The sequence below is a fragment of the Cyprinodon variegatus genome, unplaced genomic scaffold (assembly GCF_000732505.1).
Source record: "Cyprinodon variegatus isolate N-32 unplaced genomic scaffold, C_variegatus-1.0 Scaffold385, whole genome shotgun sequence".
Taxonomy (NCBI): Eukaryota; Metazoa; Chordata; class Actinopteri; order Cyprinodontiformes; family Cyprinodontidae; genus Cyprinodon; species Cyprinodon variegatus.
In genome coordinates this window covers 620,275-640,713 of record NW_015150838.1, presented here as the reverse complement: position 1 = coordinate 640,713, position 20,439 = coordinate 620,275, and the positions used below count along the sequence as shown (strand labels likewise).

The 20,439-nt window shown below is 38.6% G+C and overlaps 1 protein-coding gene across 8 annotated transcripts in view; it reads left to right on the top strand.

Annotated features, from left to right (window-relative positions):
- The window catches only part of dlg3 (discs, large homolog 3 (Drosophila)), a 131,022-nt gene that overhangs the window by 101,793 nt on the left and 8,790 nt on the right, over positions 1–20,439 (top strand). For all 8 annotated transcript variants that reach the window (XM_015387090.1, XM_015387089.1, XM_015387094.1 and 5 more), the window contains one exon: positions 16,949–17,063. In XM_015387090.1, the coding sequence (XP_015242576.1) occupies positions 16,949–17,063 (115 nt within the window). The remainder of the gene's footprint in view (positions 1–16,948; positions 17,064–20,439) is intronic.

The following is a 20,439-nucleotide window of genomic DNA, read 5'->3' as shown; positions in this document are numbered from 1 at the left end:
AATAAAAATAAAAAAAAATTACCAAGTCTGTGAGCATGTCAAAGGGTTCCTAGGAGTTCTTTAAACTCTTGAACGTTTGTGAATTAGATAAAATAATATTTTTAAGTACCTAGAAAGTTTTTGAAAACAGCCCTAAAGATGTCTATCTTGATGTCTTTGGTTGTTTTACCTGTTATGTTTGTCTTTACTCCTGCATTCTAGTGTTTCTACTTGATTGGTGTATTGCCTGTCACTTGAGTCTGCATCATTAAGTTGTTGCATAATGCAATGCACTGAAAATACAAATTCTGAGTGCATGGCTTTTCAAATAAAGCTTTTCGTCAAAGGAACGAGAAAAAGAAAAGTCTACCAGGGGTAAAATCTGCAGCAAATCAATGCTGCAAGTCAGAAGCATGGATGAAGCTGCGTTGTCCATCTAAACCAGCTCATAACAAAAATCAGCTTTTATAGTGGAAAGCTGTGGGTCATATCTTTGTTTCACTATATACCATCTGCATCCAAGTCGCTAATATGATGAAAAAAGTCCTGCTTTATGATGGTGGCTCCTTGGGTTTTGGCTTTCATTAGCAGCTTATGTTGTCTCAGACATGATTAGCTTACACTTAACATACCATGGTGTGTGCAAGTGACGGGTGGAACAGGACCAACATTACGTTGGGATGTTGAATAGCTAATCAACCTAGCAACTTAACCTCTTAAGTTAAATTGACTCTTCCGCTATGAAAAACAACAGCTGTATCAAAACTACAGTTTTTGTTCTTTATCACCTTGCAGTTTGTTTTCGGTAAAGGTGTTGAATTCTATTTTAAATCAGGTTTGCAGTTCATTTCTCATAACAGTAGATGCTGACAAAGCTACTATAGCTTACTGCAGTGTTAGGCTTAGAATGAAAAGATTTATAAATAGAGGTTTAGCTTGTGGTTACTAATAGTTTAAATCTTAGCCCTACATTTAAAATTTTACAATTTTCAGTATCCTACCTAATTACATTGTAACTTAGTTCACCTTTCCCTAAGATCTAAATGCTGAACTATTAATCAGTTTGAGCATTTGTGGATGCTAAATTTTTACAGATGTCTAGCATCAGTGAAACCAACTGGGATCATCATCTGAACTTGCTGGTGAAGATTCCTATTCATCCAGGTCATAGTAATTCCGAAAAAGTTAAAAACAATCTACTGGAGTTTGTTTCCAAGTTTAAAGACGTTTCGCTTCCCATCCGAAGAGCTTTTTGCTGTGGACTGCAAAACCATTGAGATGCCAGGATGATGAAGTTCTTACCTGTTTACTGGCACTTTGGTCAGATTTCTTTCAATACATTTTAATCAAAATGAGGCCCAGATACAAAAACACTTTACAAAAGCAAGAAGCTTTAAAAATACACGAAAGTGTTTTAAAAAATCTTTTAGAGTCCATTCTTTCATACAGAATGGGACAGAATGCATCAGGACTATATGCCTGGCTTTTTATCATGAGCACAAGTGCTCCTAAATGAAAATATTTAAAAGCGCATTGTGAAGTTTTTTGAATAGCACCATTTAAAAAAAAAAAAAAAAAAAAAGAAAAGATAAGAATTCTGGTAATAATTCCTGTTTGATGAGTCTGTCTTTTTTCCAATGGGGGTTTCCAATCACAAATGCCAAAATACCTGCCCAAATCTGCCCTCTGCAATATGTACAGAACATAAGGCTGTCCTCAAACTCAAGCCAAGGGAAGAGTTGGATCCAGTCCTATAAACCTTGTTAGCAGTATCGCTAAAAATCATCAAAACAAAAAATACTGAAGGCATGTCCTGTTTGCTGACATCGCCCATTAAAAATGAAAACAAATAATCCTTATCTTGATCAAAAAGAATAATTTATGCTGGTTTTACCTTAACCTTTCTCATATGAAGTATTGCACTGGATCAGTCATAATGGTGCCATATTAATTTGGATTTTCTACCATTTCTGTTTTCCTAAAATAGATAATATACACATCAGAATAAATGATGTTAAAATTGATCATATTTAGACTTCACAGGTTTGTGCCTCCTGCTTTCAGAGTTGCTAGGCAACCAAATTTACGGTGTGTCACTAAGATATTTTATGATGAATATTTTATCAACATTAGCAGATGGAAAGATATTTAAAGTACACAATTTACATGTGTACTTTATAAAACTTTTTTAGTGTTCCTGAACTGAAACTGAATTAATTAGAATTTTTCAAATTCAACACAAATGCAGTTACCTGAGGAACATAGTGGATGAGGTTGTGTATGAATTAAAGGCAGGGGATCTTTTTTTGTGAAACAGGTTCAAGGAAAAAAATATTATATTAAATATTTTATGTACATCCCGCTTGTTAATTCAGGGGGAGGAGTGAAAGTTTTGCTCAAAAGGATGTGATGTAGATTTTTTTCAGCTTCATCTTCCATCATACCAAATTTCTCTTGTGTTTTATGGTTGTACACTATAGCTGGTATTTCCAATGTTGCTAGCTGAAGCATCAGCTGACCTTGTGACATCACCACTTGGAGTACTGCAACATGGTGGGGGCCTTGCCAAAAAATTATAAAACAGCGCTACATTTTTTTTCTTTTTACATTTATATTTTTCACATTTGTAGTATAACTGATAATAGTATGTTATGTCCTCGAATGTCCTCTCTAATCACTATATAGGGCACTATATAGTGGTTACGCCATTTTAAATGAGCATCTGAATCTCTAGTGCAGGGGTAACCAATTAAAAATCAATGGGGTCCAAATAAACAAAATCAAAAACCACTAAAGGTCCGAAGACAGTTTTTATTATAATCTGTTACTTGAAACAAAATTTAACACTGAAATAACATGAAGTGTTAATGCCTCAATTGACTTTTAAAAATATATATTTTTTTAAAAGAATAGAACATTTTTCCATTTTTAAATCTAAAGTGTTTTTAGAGAACAATCTTCCAGTTTGGTATATAGACAATTTAGAGTAGTGGGCTTTAGGCTGCCCTGCAAACATTTAAACCTGCGTTTGATAGGCAACAAATTATCAAACACATATCAAGGTACTCATTTGTGAGCCTGGATCGACATTTATTTTTAATTATGGCCATGGTGGAGAATCCTGCTTCACAGCAGTAGGTTTAGCACAACATACTCAAAATGTGCAGGTTCATCTTTGAGCACGCCATTTCACTTATGTTTCACCAGTTCGCCGCGCTTCGTCCAGCAGTCTACACTCTCTCTTCTCTCTTTTTCTCTTCTTCTGCTCCTTCTTTCCCATCGACCAACTTGCCACAGGTTTGTCTGCTGTGTCTAAAAGTAGCTAGCAGGATCAACCCAGACTGACAGCTCATTGGCTAATTTTTATCACGTGTAGCCTGGTCCAGGCGCCACAGGGCTTTACCATATTAACAAGAGAAGCGGCACCAGTGGAGTTAGACACTGCCGTTAGAGAACATGCAGTAATTTATAAATGTTTTAAATCAGGTTGGGTCCGGATTAGCCAGCAGGTCGGTCCAGATCTGGACCCTTGTCCACTAATCAGTGACCTCTGTTCTAGTGGATGAAAACGTAGTGGAGTTGAAATTTCCCACAATGCACCTGAAAAGTAGTGATCGTCCATGGTCACTAGACAAGCAGATATATCCTGGAATGCTTTACGAGGAGAGCTCTCCTTGCAAAGTATTATGGGATTTGATGTCACAGCGGCCCGCTCTGACCATAGGTTGTCGCTACCCGACAGCGGAGGTTAATAACAAAGCTGGTGAACAGGGAGCGAGAAGAAGTGATCATCTGTCCGAATATAAAGTTCACTATATAGTCTCCACTCTATATAGTGATTGAGGGATCTAGGGGTTAGAGCAAAAAACACATGACATAGAGATGCGTTGTTGGCTCCAGATGCCCCATCTCTGGCATACGCTTAGTTTTTATCTAACCTAACTGAATTCTGATTTACAATATAAAGCACAGCCAATGTTTTCAATTATATTAAACACATTTTTCTTTACTACTAAAGTAACTTATTTTAAATTAATATTGACTAATATGGTTTTGGCTATAAAGGCTTCTTCTCTCAACATCCCAGAAACTTCAATCATGTTTGGCCGTTTCAACATCTAAGAAATAACATTATAATGAAAGCTGATTTTCTTTTTTAAAGGTTAAAATAAACTCATTGTGGGAAAGTTCCATGTTCCGCATGTGCATGCAAGCGTATTAGAACAATGTATGCCGATCTGACAACATATGCTGTTCTGACAGAACACGAGTTATACTTCACCGGAGTCTTCTTTGATGTGCGCTCAGCTCAAATATGGATCAAGGGTGCCAAAGAACGATCTGGATGACTGGGACATGCTAAGCACTGGAACCCTCAGCTGGAATTTAACTTGCAAGGCCAAGAGGGTACCTATTGGGACTGGGCCTTGGAAATGAACCATTTTGCTAAACTTTTGTTTAAGAGTTGAATCAAAGCTTCCTCTCAGGACTGTTCGACATGTCCATGCATTATAGATGATAATGTAGAGTATTAATATCTGTATGAATGTAGACTGTATGCTCCATCCAATTTTTTATTGAATCTGATTCTGCAACCTCTACAGTATGCAACTTACTTCTTTATTTCATTTGCATTGCATTGAAATTATTTATTAGTAACATTCAGCTTTAGAAGTAGGAAAATGCTGGCATTTCTGGTTCTTTAAATTAAGAGAATTGGTCCTAAAAAGTCCTGTTCCTCAATTTTAAACGTCCAAACTATTAATTAAATGTTTTCATCATATGGTTCCTCCAGTGTTCAGCCACCTTTCACTTCCTCTTTGAGCTACTTGTTTAGTGACTCATGTCAAATCTGTTGGGAATTGTTAGGTGGCACAAACTGCTTTTTCTGTGGGACGGGGATTGATGTGTAGATCAGGTTACTGTAAAAATAAAACTCAACGGCTCTGTTTTGTATTTATTTTAAACTTGTTATATTTGTTTTCATGTAAGTAAAAGCCGAACCATGGATGGGATGGACTTTCACATTATCTTTCACATAATCAATTGAAGTCATGCAGATTGTGTTAAAAAAAAACACAAAAAAAAACTGTATTGTCCTAACTTAAAACATAAGTATTGGACTGTGGTATTGTTAGAGGCACTTAAAAGGACAAAGAATTTATGCAAATATAGCATGCAACTCGTCCTTCCCTATTTTTAATTTTATGAAAAAATCAGTTTCAGTGATTAAAAAAATCAGTTTTTAGTGATATGTTCAAGGTTGCCCCCAATCAAAATCTGCCCTATCCGAGACAATTTCTTTGTGCTGATTGCTTAAACTTTAAGCAAAATTTCCACAGCCTTTTTTTTATTTTATAGACAGTAGGTTAAAAATATGAACGTATCTTTATTAGGGTAACCAGACGTCCTCTTTTTTCCGGAGATGTCCTAGTTTTCATACCTAAAAGAATGTCCTGGAGGAATTTCAAAATCGTCCGGGATTTTGGTTGACTACAGTGCAGCAGAACCGAGCCGTTAGCACCACGTTGAAGTTAGTTTGAAGTTGGATATTAGATATTTAAGCTCCGCGGAGTCAGCGGGATCTAGCTTACGGTTGATCTGAATGAGGGGCTCCGATGTCGGCCAGCGTCTCTCAGCTGCTCCCTCCTCCCACACACGGTGGTGCAGTTAGGGACCGTCAACAAAAATCAATAAATTCCACATCTTATGACCAGCTAAGACATAACTAATATAAAGTCATGCCAATAGATAACATATGTAAGGCACACTTGCTTTTATGCAATTTTAAGCAATTTTAAATTTTTAAGATATTTTCAATGACGAAAGTTGGGACCTTTCTTCAATAGCTTCCAGGTCATGTGACCTACTGACTCAAATTCTTTCTGAAATTGTTTTACTACATTAGCCTGATAAGGCCAGGGGTGGAGATAGATGGGGGGCCAGGGGTGGCCATGGCCACCCTTAGCCAATCATTGGCCACCCCTGTGGCCAACCCTACCATAGTTTTCCCTCTAATACAGATGGTGGCAAGAGTAATACTCTCAAGTAGAATATTTTAAATATTTTTGTTTTTCATATATTAGCAATTACTTTACAACAAAAACACTGTGGTTAGTGCACATCAATGTACTGACATTAAGGATAAGTGCAGAATTCATGCTCTTTTCAGAATTAGATTTTGTGTTATATGAGGTAAAGAGTAAATGATGTGTCTCTGCACGTCATCTAAGAGTCTTCAGTAAAATTATTGATAAACAATTATTTTAATAAAACATATGAAATAATCAATTTATGTAGATATTAGTACTTGTAAATATCAATTTTATGCAGAATTATTATTGATAAAAGTAGGTAAGTAATGACAATGGAAAAAATTTTTGCCCCAGAACTTAAACCTCAAAGAAATGTATCCACTATACCTTTTATCTAGAAAGCACAGAAGTCTCAATATTTATGCGTCTATTTATCATCAAAGGTTGAAGGAAAGTATAGTTTGTCTTTATTAAAAAAATATGGATATTGTTCCTATTAATTTTCCTGTTGTCGATTGACCCTGAGGTTCTGGTGTCTACGGACTTTCGGCCACCCCTCAGGGAACATTGGTTATTGCCTGGCCACCCTTATAAAAATGTTCTGGCTACGCCTCTGGATGAGAAACTCATTTATATTCCTTTTTTTTTTTTATTGCAAAAAAAATCTAATAATAGTAGCACTTCCCTCCCTTAACATAAAAAAAGTTTCCTCTTTTTCAGAAACCCAAATCTTGTCACCCTAATCTTTATATTTAATGTATTTCCTGTACTGGGCAGAACGTGTGTGGAAGTCTTCCTGTCTCGTTGCATTGTGGGAAATGTAGGAGCTGCCGTTCCATGCTAGCAATTCAACCCATCTCCTAGTTCCTCTAGTTTTAGATCTCTTTACAGGTCAGTGTTTCCTGTAAGTTGGTTAACTTTATAAAAACGTGTTGCTTGGTGTGTTCGGTGGTCTCTGGTCGAACAGCCGGGTGCCCACGGTGCTTCTAAAGCCGCAAACAGGGGCGGTGTTTTCGGATAGGTCGGCTGACAGAATTCAGGTTCAGGGGCGGGCTCCTGGATCAGCACTGCAGCAGAGTTGAGCTCCAAGGCGGGTAAAATAATACCTCCCGACCGCCCCTGTTCAAACTCCCAGCCCCGACGAGAAGTCGCCGCTTGTGGACACAAAGCCGGGCGGCTGCGGAGAGGGGGCTGTAAGCGGACTAAACTCCCACCCAGACCCCCGGAGGAAAGTTTGATTGCGCTGAGGGTGAAGGTGGAAAGGAGTAAACTTTTTTTTTTTAAATCGGTCTCTCCCTGGCGGTGTGGATGGGGGATGGGCTTTGATACAACAGCAGTGCCGAAGCCGCATGAACTCCCCAATAGCTGGGGAAAAAAGGAGCCACCGGCGAAACAATAAGCACCTTTAACTGAAGCGAAGCGGAAAAAACTGTGAGGAACATCGAGCCTTTGAATCAGGAACCAGCGCTGTGAGTGGACACGCTCGTTTTACCTGTTCTTCTACAAAGGACGTTTGATTCTAACCTGTAGCAGATAATCCACCATTATAGCGTATCTTTCAACTATTTCTGCTTTAATACGGGGTAAAAATCAGAAGCATCAGCCCTGAAATGAAGGTTTAATTATTTGACAGCCTCACCCATACTTTAGATAGCAGTTCCTGCCATTACCTGGATCCAGCCTCATGCTGGGACCCATTTTAGATACATGCTGGTTTAAAAAGGGACTTGTTAGATTCAATGAAGTGGAATAGTGTTACAGCTGGAAATGGCAGGTCCCATTCAACAGGCGTTGTGTAACTTTAATCTCTAGGTTGGGGGGGGGGGGGGGGGGGTCAGGTGTGGTCAGACAGGTGTGTGACCTCATCTATATACTCAAGACTTGAGTATATAGTATATTTTTTCCTCATGATTAAGTATCTTATGTCATTATTTTCAGCTTTTTTATTATTTTTTATTAACCTAATGGCTCCAGCAGTTTAGCTCTGTGTTGCAGCTGTCTGGGCACATTCAGTCCTCTTTCTGTCAGTGTATCTAGAAATGCTGTGATACAGTAACAACACTACAGAGGCTAGTGTTGGCTTTACAAGTTGGCTTTCCTATTTGGACTATGTCAGGAATGCAGAGCATAAGTTGTAGCATGCTCTAACCCCGTAACCTTTAATAAAAACACAAGCCTTAGATGTTTAATGAAGGGCCATTGAAACTGATGTGAAACATGACCGATTGAGCCTAAAAGGTGTGCATTTTTAATAAACAGGCACACTTGGCCCCCTGGACAATGTTGTCTGGCATGCCAAATCATTCAGGCAGCATCTTGAATAATTATGCGGCAAGTTAAAAAGGAGCTTTGTCTTTCATAGCGAATGATGGTGCTGTCAGCTCTGTGCCCTCTTTGTTACTCAGTAAAGGACTTATCTGCTAGTGTGCAGCCCTTAACTACTATGAACCAACACGCCAAGTGCTGGCAAATGATTGACTTCCTGCATCCCCTCTGGTGATCTGTGCCCAGTGATTGCTGGCATCTTGAAGGGTGTGTGTGACATGTTGTTCATTTTAGTTTGGAGCAGAAGAAACCCCCAATGCGCTGTACGGGGACAAGTCTTTTCTATGCCAGACAAACTGCCTGGAGAGTTTTCACAGAGAGCAGGAAGGCATCCATGGACCTCTGATCACCCACAGTACAGTATACAGACTCCAGTAGGACGCCTAGCCTGTGTGTCTCTAGCTTCCTGGGACGTTATCAGGGCTTTAAATCACATGAAAAAGAAAAGACGGGATATGCATACAGCTTTGCCACACCATGAAAGAATGTAATTTCTCTGTATTACGGTGTTGTAAATAGGAGGAGGAGTATGGAGGAAATGTGTCACCCTCATTAAACTCACAACACTGCGTATTTGAGACCTCTGTAAACACATTTAAGCTAAGTGCACATTCACTGTCTGCAGTGCACCATACCATGGGGTGTTTGCATCCACTAGCTTGACTCTCCCAGCGAACATGGCACTTTATCACATTACAGGCTAATACCCCCCCCAGCCCCTCCTGTTGCATAACCGGATCAAACAAGAAGCCTCCGTCCCCCAAAATAAAAGAGCTGTACGACTAATGAGGGCACACAGTGGGAGTGATTTACAGAACAGTCCCAGTTTCTATTAGCTGTCTCCTTTTTTTTCCCTTCCTGTGGGTCACTTCTAAAAATACAGACATGCTCTGGACTTTTAATTCATAGTGAGGAACCTTGATTTCAGGACCATTATTGCATATGTCTGCTTCTGCATTATGTAAAAGATGTTCCTGTTTTAAGTCTCATCTATGTAGGGTTGATCAGCAGTCCTGAATGTGACGGTCAACAAATTTATACAGGGAATTGGCTGTTTTATACTACAGGCCAAGGAGAGCTGTCTACATTTTAAACTTAAAAAAGTGTTGCTATTTATGTTGTTGAATATCAAATGTATTCTGATCTGTTGGGAATTTATAATTGTCCAATGGCTAAATAAACGGGCAGCAATATTCCCATGAAGTTGTAAGAAGAATTTGGGTCGCTGTAAAGCACAACATTTTCTTTAGAACAAGCAAATTCTCTGCATGAAGCTTAATTTATGAAGCTGCTTTAAATAATAAAAAGGGCAATGAGCAATAACATCAAATAAAAAAATGGACAGAGATGCTGCCATTACAACATAATAAATGTTGACTTCGGTTGATGCTGTTTTACCCACACAGTCCACAAACCTGACATTTGGTAACTCTTGCCCAATGACCGTACCTATTAGGATAAACGGAAATAGAAAATGGAAATCAAACATGAGAATGACATACTTATGCCAAATATAATATATAAAAAAAACAAAGGGAAATGTAGCAGCAATTTTTCCACAAAGGATTAGTTGTGGCTGTTTAGCAGAGTAACTTTAACCATCCTGACTGCATTCATAACACCAGTCTCGTACCCCAGAACTTAAAGGCTGATGTCCTGCAACTTTAACTCTCCATATATTCAACACCTGTTCATCTGTGATGGGACATTCTCCCAGCTTAAAGTTAGGAGGCATTTGTTTGCATGAACAAGATGCTGGCTGCTAATTTATTATTTTAAAATACAGTATTTTCTGTGACGTGTTTCTGAGACGATAGGGGTCCAGGCTGCCGTTATACTCGCTTTTTTCAAATGGTGTTTGGCTTTGTGGAGGGAACTGCAGTGACAAAGAAAAAATATTCTGGGATAAGGTTATTGTACGTCAACTCAAATGTGTTCACTGTAGTACCAAAGCAGGGGTTATAAACGCTTCTTCTGGTCATAGATCTTTGCAACAAGTTGTCTTGTTCGATTGTCCTGTTAGGTGGTGATCAAAAACCTCTCCTGAGCTCAGAGTCTTTAGATTCCAGAGTTTGGCCTTTCTGAAATGTAGGTTAACAGTCAGCTTAACCCTTAATAGACCAACTTACTGATTTATAAGACAAATACGCACAAGATTTATATCCAGTCATTGAGCAAAGATACTGCTACACATCTGTACGTGTTATTTTGGCGTTTGACCAATTAGATGAGCCCTTGAATGATATATTACCTACTGTAAATGAAGTTGGGGGGAAAAAAGTTAACAAGTAAAGAAAAAAGGTGAAAACCTAAGCAAAAAAGTTAAAAAGTAAAATTAGAAAGTTAATAACTAAGTGCCTGTACTAGCATTAACGCTCTAAAGTTATGCTGTAACAAAAAAAAATTTTTCAGGAATTTCTTATAGAGGCACTTCTTAATATATTAGGGCAAGTGGCAGTTTCTTATTACATTGCGCTTAATTTTGCCATCAAAATATACATATTTTAAATTTTTACAAAAGTATTATGGTCCTGCCTGTCCTGTCCTGTCCTCTAATAACACTCTTGGCTGGATAATTTAGTTTTTTTTTTTTTTTTACACTTTACCGAGTGCCCTGTAAAAGGTTTAAAGACAGTTTTATTATGAATATCAAAATAATGTTTCTGACCATTCAGAAGAACCAAAAAATACTTTTGGTTCTCCACTAGTAGTGGCCATCATTTATTAATCAAAACAATGGTCAATCAATTACAATCACTCTTCTAGGTAGGGCAGGTCAATAATTTAATATATCTATAACAGTATATTTTTTTAATGATGGTGATATGCCATTGGCACATATTTTTGGTATTTTGATATATGCTGCAGTCTGTGGTTATGGCTTTTCTCGCTAATGTTCTGGGTGCAGGCAATTCAGGTGGAACAGAACCATAGTAGGGACAGTTTAAACCACACACAGGGAGCCTGTACTCTGAAGCTGTAAGCTGGGCAGCTGTTGCTTCAACGTGTGGGAAGTTTGGCTACAATAAAGCTGCTTTCACACTGAGAACCCGGGTTGACCCGCTAAAATTTGCCTTTTGCCTCCTTTCCCCATTTGACCAAAAATCCACGTCTCACCCCCTGCTGGCAAGATGCGTGGGCAATGTCCCCCACCACTGTCTGATGACGGCATCACGCTGGGTGAGTGATGATGGTGTCAACAGTGCAACGGAAATCAGGGAAGTAAATAATGGAGAGCAACATAGATTGGAGCCAGAGCGTAGTCGGTATTCTTTGTTTTGCTCTTTTATCCATCCGAATCCCTCTTTCCAGTGCTGCGCCATGTATAACGAATGTAAACGGAGCTCATTAGACTTGTTAGATTAGATGCAGTGTGTTGATGTTCGTACGTTGCGTTGAATGATGTCACGTAATTTAGTGTGTTTTCCCACAGCACGTTGAGGCAATTTTAATGCGGGTAACTTGCCGAGACGTTTGACCGGGTTAGATACGCGTCAGTGACCTGTTCCCGCTGCCACTAAAAGCTGATTGTTCCAGAGTTTATTGGGCTATTCCGGCCAGTGGGAAAGGGGTATATGAGTGCCCATGTTTATGTGAATAGATGTCCCTGTTTTTTTGTAGTGGTTGGCAAAAGCCTTATCCCTCGTATGTCTGAATGAGAAAAACATTGTTGCTGTTAGAAAGCATGTTTTTCTTACAGCAACAGTTGGTCGTGCTTTAAGTTACAGTCAGTGTAGAAGAGCCTTTAAAACAGAAGAGCGTGAGCTTATCACAACCTACAGGGAGTCGTCCTGTGATATCATGATGTGTGAATTGATTAACTTTTGACCTGAGCAGTGGATCCTTGCTGAGATAAAGATTTGGTTAAAACGTTACTAGTGTTAACACTCCCTGTACCCAGCTTAAAAAAAAAAAAAAGACGGGTCTGTTTTTACTAAAGATTAGAAGTACAGAATTAACCAAGCTTTTATTTGAGAAAACCAATCATGATAAATTAAGTCTAGAGAAGGGAGTTATGACTGAGAGGGAGGAAAAAATTGGGTCAGTATTTTCAGAGCTAGTTATGAATTGTTCTGCTAATTTATCATAACCAACACTGGACATAGTCTTTCTGGCTGAGGTGTCTTTTTCTTCTTGACCGTATGACAGTCGATTGTGACAGAATAAAGAAGGCAATGACATACAAACTGAAGGTGGAAAGAAGCCATGGACTGAGAAATACGATGCTGTAAACTTTTTTGCTGAGAGATAATGACACAGTTTTTCAAAGTCCCTTGAAAAGCACATGGGATTTTTAACTAATTTCTAAAATTCTATTTATATTGGAGGAGTTTCGTGCACTTGGCACAATAATGTTTAAAGATTTGTTCAGGCGGGCTTTCTAAAAGAGTGTTTCCGCATTCTTTGACTGCATTATTTTCTACCTTTAATTTTGATTCAAAAAAGCTCCTCTCCACAGCCTCCAACACTAAAATGGTCAATTCATGATGCTTTCTCATCTCCTATAATTTTGATATTTTTGATAAAATACCAATGTACATAAGGCAGCAGCTGAAGAATTTATAGATTTGATGTTGTGATCCTCAGACAACTGATCTTTGTGATCGGTGAGCTGCGCTCAAAATCCTGATCGGTGCTTGTCTACATACTGGAGGATAAGTTACACACTTTAAAGGCAGCAAGGATGCAGAATGCTCTTTATGTGGTCCCGTCTGTAAATATAAACACTCAATAAACGTATGTTGTTACCTAAATAGCAGCCCCTTAGCTGTGATGCATGGTAAAGCTGCATCAACTGCTCTAATGTGCTCAGAAGGTGTGGATCCCATGATAGAAATGTGGAGGACCTTATGTGAAACTTTTGTAACATTGCAATAAGCGCAGCCAGTTTTACTCCTCCTGGCCCGTAAGTCTCTCACTCAGGCTCCTGCACACTTCTTCTGTACGGTTTGCCAGCCTGCTGCTAGTTCTAACAACGAAAACAAATATCTAATTTACCAGTTAAAAAAATACATTCTGAACTTTGAGTCTTACAAGTTGACACAAAAAAACTAAACTTTTATTAATGCTCACCCTCTTTTTGCGAAAGCCATTTCTCAGCTCAGTCACGGAGCTACTAGGATCTGACATCGCCTGAACTCAGTCTTACTTTATTTGACCTACTATTCCTATTGATGCAGAATCCTTCTCTGTTGGCATCATAACCAGAATTAAATCTATATCCATTTTGGATCTGTCCAGATTTATGCTGTTCTTCCTTAATAAAATGCACACTTTTATACCACTCTAGACATCCTGTGAATGTATTAATCTTGAAACTATAGCAATTTTGATGAAAAATGTGCACCTATGACCTTTTATTTATATATATATATATATATATATATATATATATATATATATAAATAGTCACCACTGACTGTTGGAACAAAGTGGCAAATAGTCTTACTGCACATCAGAGTGACATACCCTGTATTTTTATGACAGTTTTGAATCATTCATTAACCTAATAGGTACCGGTTTAGTTTTATCTTATCGATATAGCTACGTTTAACAATGTATAAGAACCCAGTTTGTGTTCATTCAGTCAGTGTGCATTATTGTTGGCACAATAAATTGTTAAAATATAATGATGCACTTTATGCGTCTATGCTGTAAAAACATTTTGCCCTTTTTGCTTTAAAAGGATCTTCTTCATGCAGAGAAAACAGAAAAACTCAGTTTTTTAAGAAAATGGCTGCTTAGGAATGAATCATTAGCCAATGGATAAGATCAATCAACTTTAGATCAATTCATTTAGAACTTGTGTATTTACACCCTAGTCACATGTGTAATGTTGAAAAAATGAGTTTTGGATTTATTCCGTCCTTCAGCCCTGTTTTAACCTCCTGGTATTAAAATGTACACGATAGAGTTCATTGTTTTAGCTGATGCTGCCTCCTCTACAGTTTGACCTCCTTTTTTTTTTTTTTTTAAGCAACACTGCTGCCTTCTCTACGAAGATGTTGCTCCTTACAAATGCTTCTCGCTGAAAACCATCGTTATGTAGAGACAGGAAAGAGGCAGACTTTCCCCGTCTATACCAAACCGTCTCCCAACGTGGCTCCTGCCTGCTGATTATTGGGTTTGCATCCAGTAATGCTGTCATCAGCTTAAACCTCGCAGCATCATTGTCAAAGCTTCCCACTACAGCACATGATGCATCCGTTAGTAAAACAACTCCTACTGATCAAGATAGTTTGATACTTGAGAAAAACGGGAGTAAAATATGCTTCTGTAGTTAACTGGAGTATTTGCTGCTGTTTTCAATTTGTTTGACTGTGGCCGCACATGCTGGCTGTTTACATGGCGACAAATGGTCAATTCAGCTAATGTCTAGTCCCTGTTTCCATGTTGCTAAGGCAAAATCTTCTGTAACCAGTCTGAGGAGTTTTCTTTTTCTCACAAAATAAAACAGTTCTGTTTGCGGTTATTTTCTTTTTCCATTTCTTAGATGTGATCATTTTGTTTTTGTATTTTTTCTTTTATTGCTAAACATTTCCTGTGTAAAGAAACGTGTGTTGGCCGTTAATATTTTATCTACCGTAATCACATTTTTGCCAAGCATGTTAAGAGCACTGCTCTTTTTCTTCTTTTACATTTCTACTATGAAAAACATTTCGTCATTAAATCACCACCTGTGCGTCTTTGCATTTGTTGCATCTCGCAGACAGAGTCCTTACAATGGCTGTGTTTTGAAACAGGCCTTTTAATGGAGCTCCCTTTATTTAGTAACTCCTGGTCTCGTTCTGCAGGCCCTCTTCTTCCAGGCAGCTGCTTCACTCGCTCTGTTCCCTTCTCTCCTGTGCCTGAAAGCCAGTTCGGCTCTGCTGAATAGCTGCTTCCGTGTATCCAGTCCCATTTCAAGGAGTGCTAGCTGGTTGCTCTTGGTTACAGCCAGTCAGGCAGTGTCTGGTTACCTCACCTTGCAGCGTCACATAGATGCATTGTTAACCCTTGGAGCAGATAATAGGGTGGAGCGCTGTGGCAAGGCTCCGGATCCTTGTTTGCTTTAAGTTCCCAGTAGGCTGAGGCAGGGAGTGAGTTGGAACTTGTTTTTGCACCTGCTCAGTGTTTTGCAGCAGCTTGGAAAAAAACTTGAGCCAAATCATTTGTGTAGACATGAAGTGTCTTCTTTTAAAGGCAGCTTCTTGCATTCATGTGATAGAAAATAGACTTTGATCTCAGGTGGCTCACGCTACAAGAAGTGTTTCCAGCTGTCAATGATTAAGCAGCAAGGCAGGAGACCATCCATATGGCAGCCACCATTTTCTGTTAACTAATTATGAACATGAAGGGTACGCTGCATTGTTCAGACAACACTGTAAGGCTGTAACATGATCTCATCCAACAAGATCCTGATATGTTAAAAGGCAGCAATATTGCACCCAAAATGATAATCAGTCATCAGCTTTTGACTTCATCTGGAAGACTTTATAAATGAGCTGCATAATGCATACAAATCAGGTTGATCAATATTTGCATATCAACAGGACAGTTTAAAACTGTAGAAGACCGTCGGCTAATGTTAGGTTTTTACATATAGATGAGTGTTGGGAGCAAATATTCAGACAGAAGTGAATATTTAACACTAGTGCTGCCATCAAAGCTTACTGTTTGAAACTTACTCTGACTGTTTTATACTTATAATCCCAAATGTATAAACATATGCTAAAATCCCCCCTTTTCCTCATGATTCTAGTTTTTTTTTCTGTGTTTAGATTTATTGCTACAAGGATTAAAGAGCCTAAAGCAGCAACATGGTTACATTAGGTAGAACTGGTTCATTTCTGAGCTGTACGCAGCTACTACTTTAATTATATCTTTAAAGAATCTGATATTTATTGGTCCTATCATGGATTATCTTCCTGATTTAATGCTGAAAGACTTAATGTGCCTCTTTAGCAGCTGACTCTATTTTGCCATAACTCTGGTAGCTCTATGAGAAAAATTTGGGTCTAACTTCTATTAGCAAGTTGTGGTTAAGTATAAATTTCATATTTTTTGTGTATCTGTGCTGCGTTTACCTAAATCCCCAGGCTCTATGTTTCTCTGACCGCGTCTGCCCTTCTGTTTATCTACCCAAACCCTCTGGTGCAGTGGCCCCTGCACAAAGCAGGCTAATGAGAGCATTCTTAATGAGAAGCTCCAACTGGATCCATACATCATCCCTGAGCTGAGGAGCTGCTACAGGATTTATACACCTTTGACAAATGACTGTGCATGTGAAATACTTGGAGGTCTTCCCCTTTTTCTAAACCCCACTAAAGAGCCCATGTTGAACTTAATTAATCTGAGTAATTAATTACCTGACATGAGACATTACAGGATGTGTAAGGCAGATCTGTGATAAACCATCTGCACCCAGGGTCGTTAATCAGCTTAAGGATTCTCGCTTTAGTTTACTGCTGGGCTCAACAAAACTCTAATCTCTACTAATATTAAAGCAAAATAACACTCCCTGCTCCGTTTTGCTTGAAATCGGTCCAAGATGGTGGGACCTTTCTCTACAATGAACCCCTTTCCTGTTTTTTAAGGTGATGTTGACACATTTCTTTGTTTTTTGACAGAGTACAGTCGCTTTGAGTCAAAGATCCACGACCTGAGGGAGCAGATGATGAACAGCAGCATGAGCTCAGGATCAGGCTCCCTGCGCACCAGCGAGAAGCGCTCCCTCTATGTCAGGTACACACAAATACACAGCTGCACTCACTACATCAAATTCAGAGATCTGCTGTTAAAATAACCACTCTTGCATAACCAACCTCAGCTTGTCTGTGGGGGTGAAAGAAGCCTAAACGCACGTGTTCTTAAAAGCAGGCACACATGGCACAGATCGTGTGATGAAAGACTCTTTATTTTATTCTATTGGGCGCTAAGCTGTAAGTGAGATGCCGTTTAATTTGGGGCAGCGGGTTGATGGCGTTCATCCTCTAAAAGCTGACGGACACCCCGTGTTGTTGTTTCGACGCCTCAGATGACATTGGCTCAGCTTCTTTTAATACAGATTGACAGAGGGGCTTGTCAAAGTGACTCGCGTTATGACACTTTGGGCCAGTTGCCAAACTGGATGGAGGTTCATTTGGAAATGAAAGCAGGTGGCAGCCCTCTGCCTACACAAGCACTGCAAGTCATAAAGGCTGAACAAAGGTTCAAGGTGAAACATGTATGTGATGTAACCCTGTTGTCAGGGTGCTTCTTTGTATTTTTGCTGAAGCTCTGATGAGCTTAAAGGCCTCCTCACCACTATGTGCCTCTTCAGAGTATGTTGTATAATTACGGCTATGATTTTTAACAAAAAACTTTATTTTGGATATTAAATGTTAAGATGAGCCATTAGTTGGCGTCTTGCAGATAAATGAATATCTTCATCAATTGATGATGATGTATTGATTCTGACTAACAAACAGCAGAGGCTCTAATTGAGCAGCTGCAGTATAAACTAAATGGACTACATATCTAGAAGTAACAGACTGAGAACTATAATAGTCCAGCATTTTTTTCAGAATATGACAGATTAAAGTGATTTTAATCAAATGGAGAGCAGATAAAGTATAAAAATATACACTCCCCCTTTGTCCTTCCCTACCTGATCTTCCTTTAGAGGTTAACTCTGTGGATATTTGCTCCTGTTATTCACTTTATTTGTCAGCTGGTTTTCTAACTATAAACTAGGGATAGACCCATGTTTTTAACGCCGATTCTTACTGTTTTGATAATAATCTAACCGGTCCCCAGTTGGGCTGCTTGGTTATTTGAAGCCGATATTTATTTTTCTTCCTCTTTGCATAATTAAAAATGACAATGATAAAAAATATTACACATTTCAGTTCAAGCAAAAAAGAAAATTAAGCAAAAAATTGATTGAACTCTCTCCTGTCAGTACAGCATATGATAAGTTTTTATCTAACCTAATTTAATTCAAAGTCACAGTATAAACCATAGCTAAAGTTTTCTATGAATTTAAACATTAAAATAAATGTAACCAAATTTAAATTCCTGCACACACACTTTTTTTACTACTAAAGTAACTTACTTTTAATTAATAAGATTGAAATGGTTTTAGCTTTAGAGGCTTCTTCTCTCAACTTCCTGGAAACTTCAGTCATGTCTGGCAGTTTCTACATCAAAGAAATAACAGTATAATCAAAGCTGATTTTCTTTTTTTTTTAAGTTAAAATAAATTTGTTTTTGCTTGTCGGTACACTGCTGCTAAAGGTTTAGGTTAGGTTAAATGTGGGAATAATTCATGCGTGTTAAAAACAATGTGTGCTCATCTGTCAGCGTATGCTGTTCTGACCAATTCAGGTGATCTCAATGCATGGCTTATGAATGCACTAATGTATCAGGAAATGCATGCTAATAGCGGTTCAGACGTCGGTCGGCCTTTGTCTAGATTTGGTATCCCACTACTTTTTCATATATGGTTGGGATGCATGTCTGTCCCACCCAAAATACCAAAAACAAAGCAACTTTGTCAAAACTCAACATTGTAGACAGGTGTTGCAGCGCTGGGCAATATGACTAAAACATTTAATTGCCCAATTTTTCTACCAGTCCAAATTAATAAAAAAAATTCTCACTCTAGTTTTATAATAAAAAAGAAACATATTGCTTTCAAAAACGGGCTTTGATTTCAGTTCTCCCTTTTGGATGTTAACCCTAATTTAAATCAAATTGAAATTAAACTTTAAAGAGCGACATTGCTAGATTTAGATTAGGATTAAGTCCATAGTTCTTCTGCAGCCCAAACTATCCTGAAAGAATATTGAATTCTAGGTTTAGTATTTAAAGCTGACCCATTGCTAAAAAATGTCCACTTAAATTGATTGTGAACTCTGAGCCTTGAATAGTGTTCTGTGTGTTCGAATCAGTTTTCTGAAATAAAATCAGGCCAACGTTATCTTGCTGAAGTGCCGGTGCTCCTGTGCAGGTGACTAAGCCTCCAGTTATGCTGAGTGAAGCAGGAGTTTCCTTATCCTCCCTATCAGCTTCAGGAATGCAGAGATCTGCAGCCTGTGAGGTGCACTGCTCTCTGGCTCCGGTTGTAACACAGGAATTTCAAGGTGCTGCAACACAGCTAACACAAGGAATTTCATTGTCAATGCTGACAGTGGACTTGACAAGCTTCCCTTCAATTGCATCATGGCTGATTCGTCATCATTTCTTCCCATCTAGTTTCAGGTAGCAGCGTTATGTCCGATACAATCTGAAAACAGTTGAACCGGATGGTTGGGTTAAAGCCCTTTCTGTCTCACCTGACCTGTAAATGTTAGCTTGGAGGTCAATGGAAGCCTAAACCAGTAAAGCGCCTACTAATTCCTTCAGAAATGGCTGTTGGTTGACTGGTCCAACAAGATGCCGTGGCACTGACGACCAAACCTGTTTGTTTAATTGTACAGCAGTGAATTACAAATGGATTAATGATCAATTATGTGGTTCAGTGTTGTAGGTTTGCATGTGATAATTTCTGTACCTTTAACCAGTAGTTATGAAAGTTTTTAGAACAAGTACCACCTCTATAAATGGATCATATATGTGGGGTCAGGCACTGATGTTGGATGAGAAGGTTTGGCTTCTGGGTTTTTGCTTTCATTCATCCAAAAGGTGGAGGGATGTAGTTTGTAGATGTAGTTTGCTGTGGAAAAATCAACCAGGTCTTTGATAAATGCTTGTAGAAAAAGCCTCGGTTATGATTTCACACATTTGCAGCCCTGAATGATACACGAGCGGCTGAATCTAGTGGTTTGGAAAGAGGAGCGGTTACTTTAGGTCTGTGTTTTCATCTCTGCTTAGAATATTAGCGATAGCCACTTTAAAACCAAAACAGTTTATTTGCAACTCTGATCATTTGTATTATGTCACTGATATTTTTTCACTCAAAAAAAATGTAGAGTAGATTGAGGTTACCAAGGTGCTTTTCAGGGGCCTTTCACACCACCTGCACTAATTTTGTGGTGCTCCATGATTGGGCTGATACACTTAATCGGATTAATCGATTTAAAATATTCATCTACTAATTTAGTTATCAATAAATCCTTAACTGTATAGTTAACGAGTA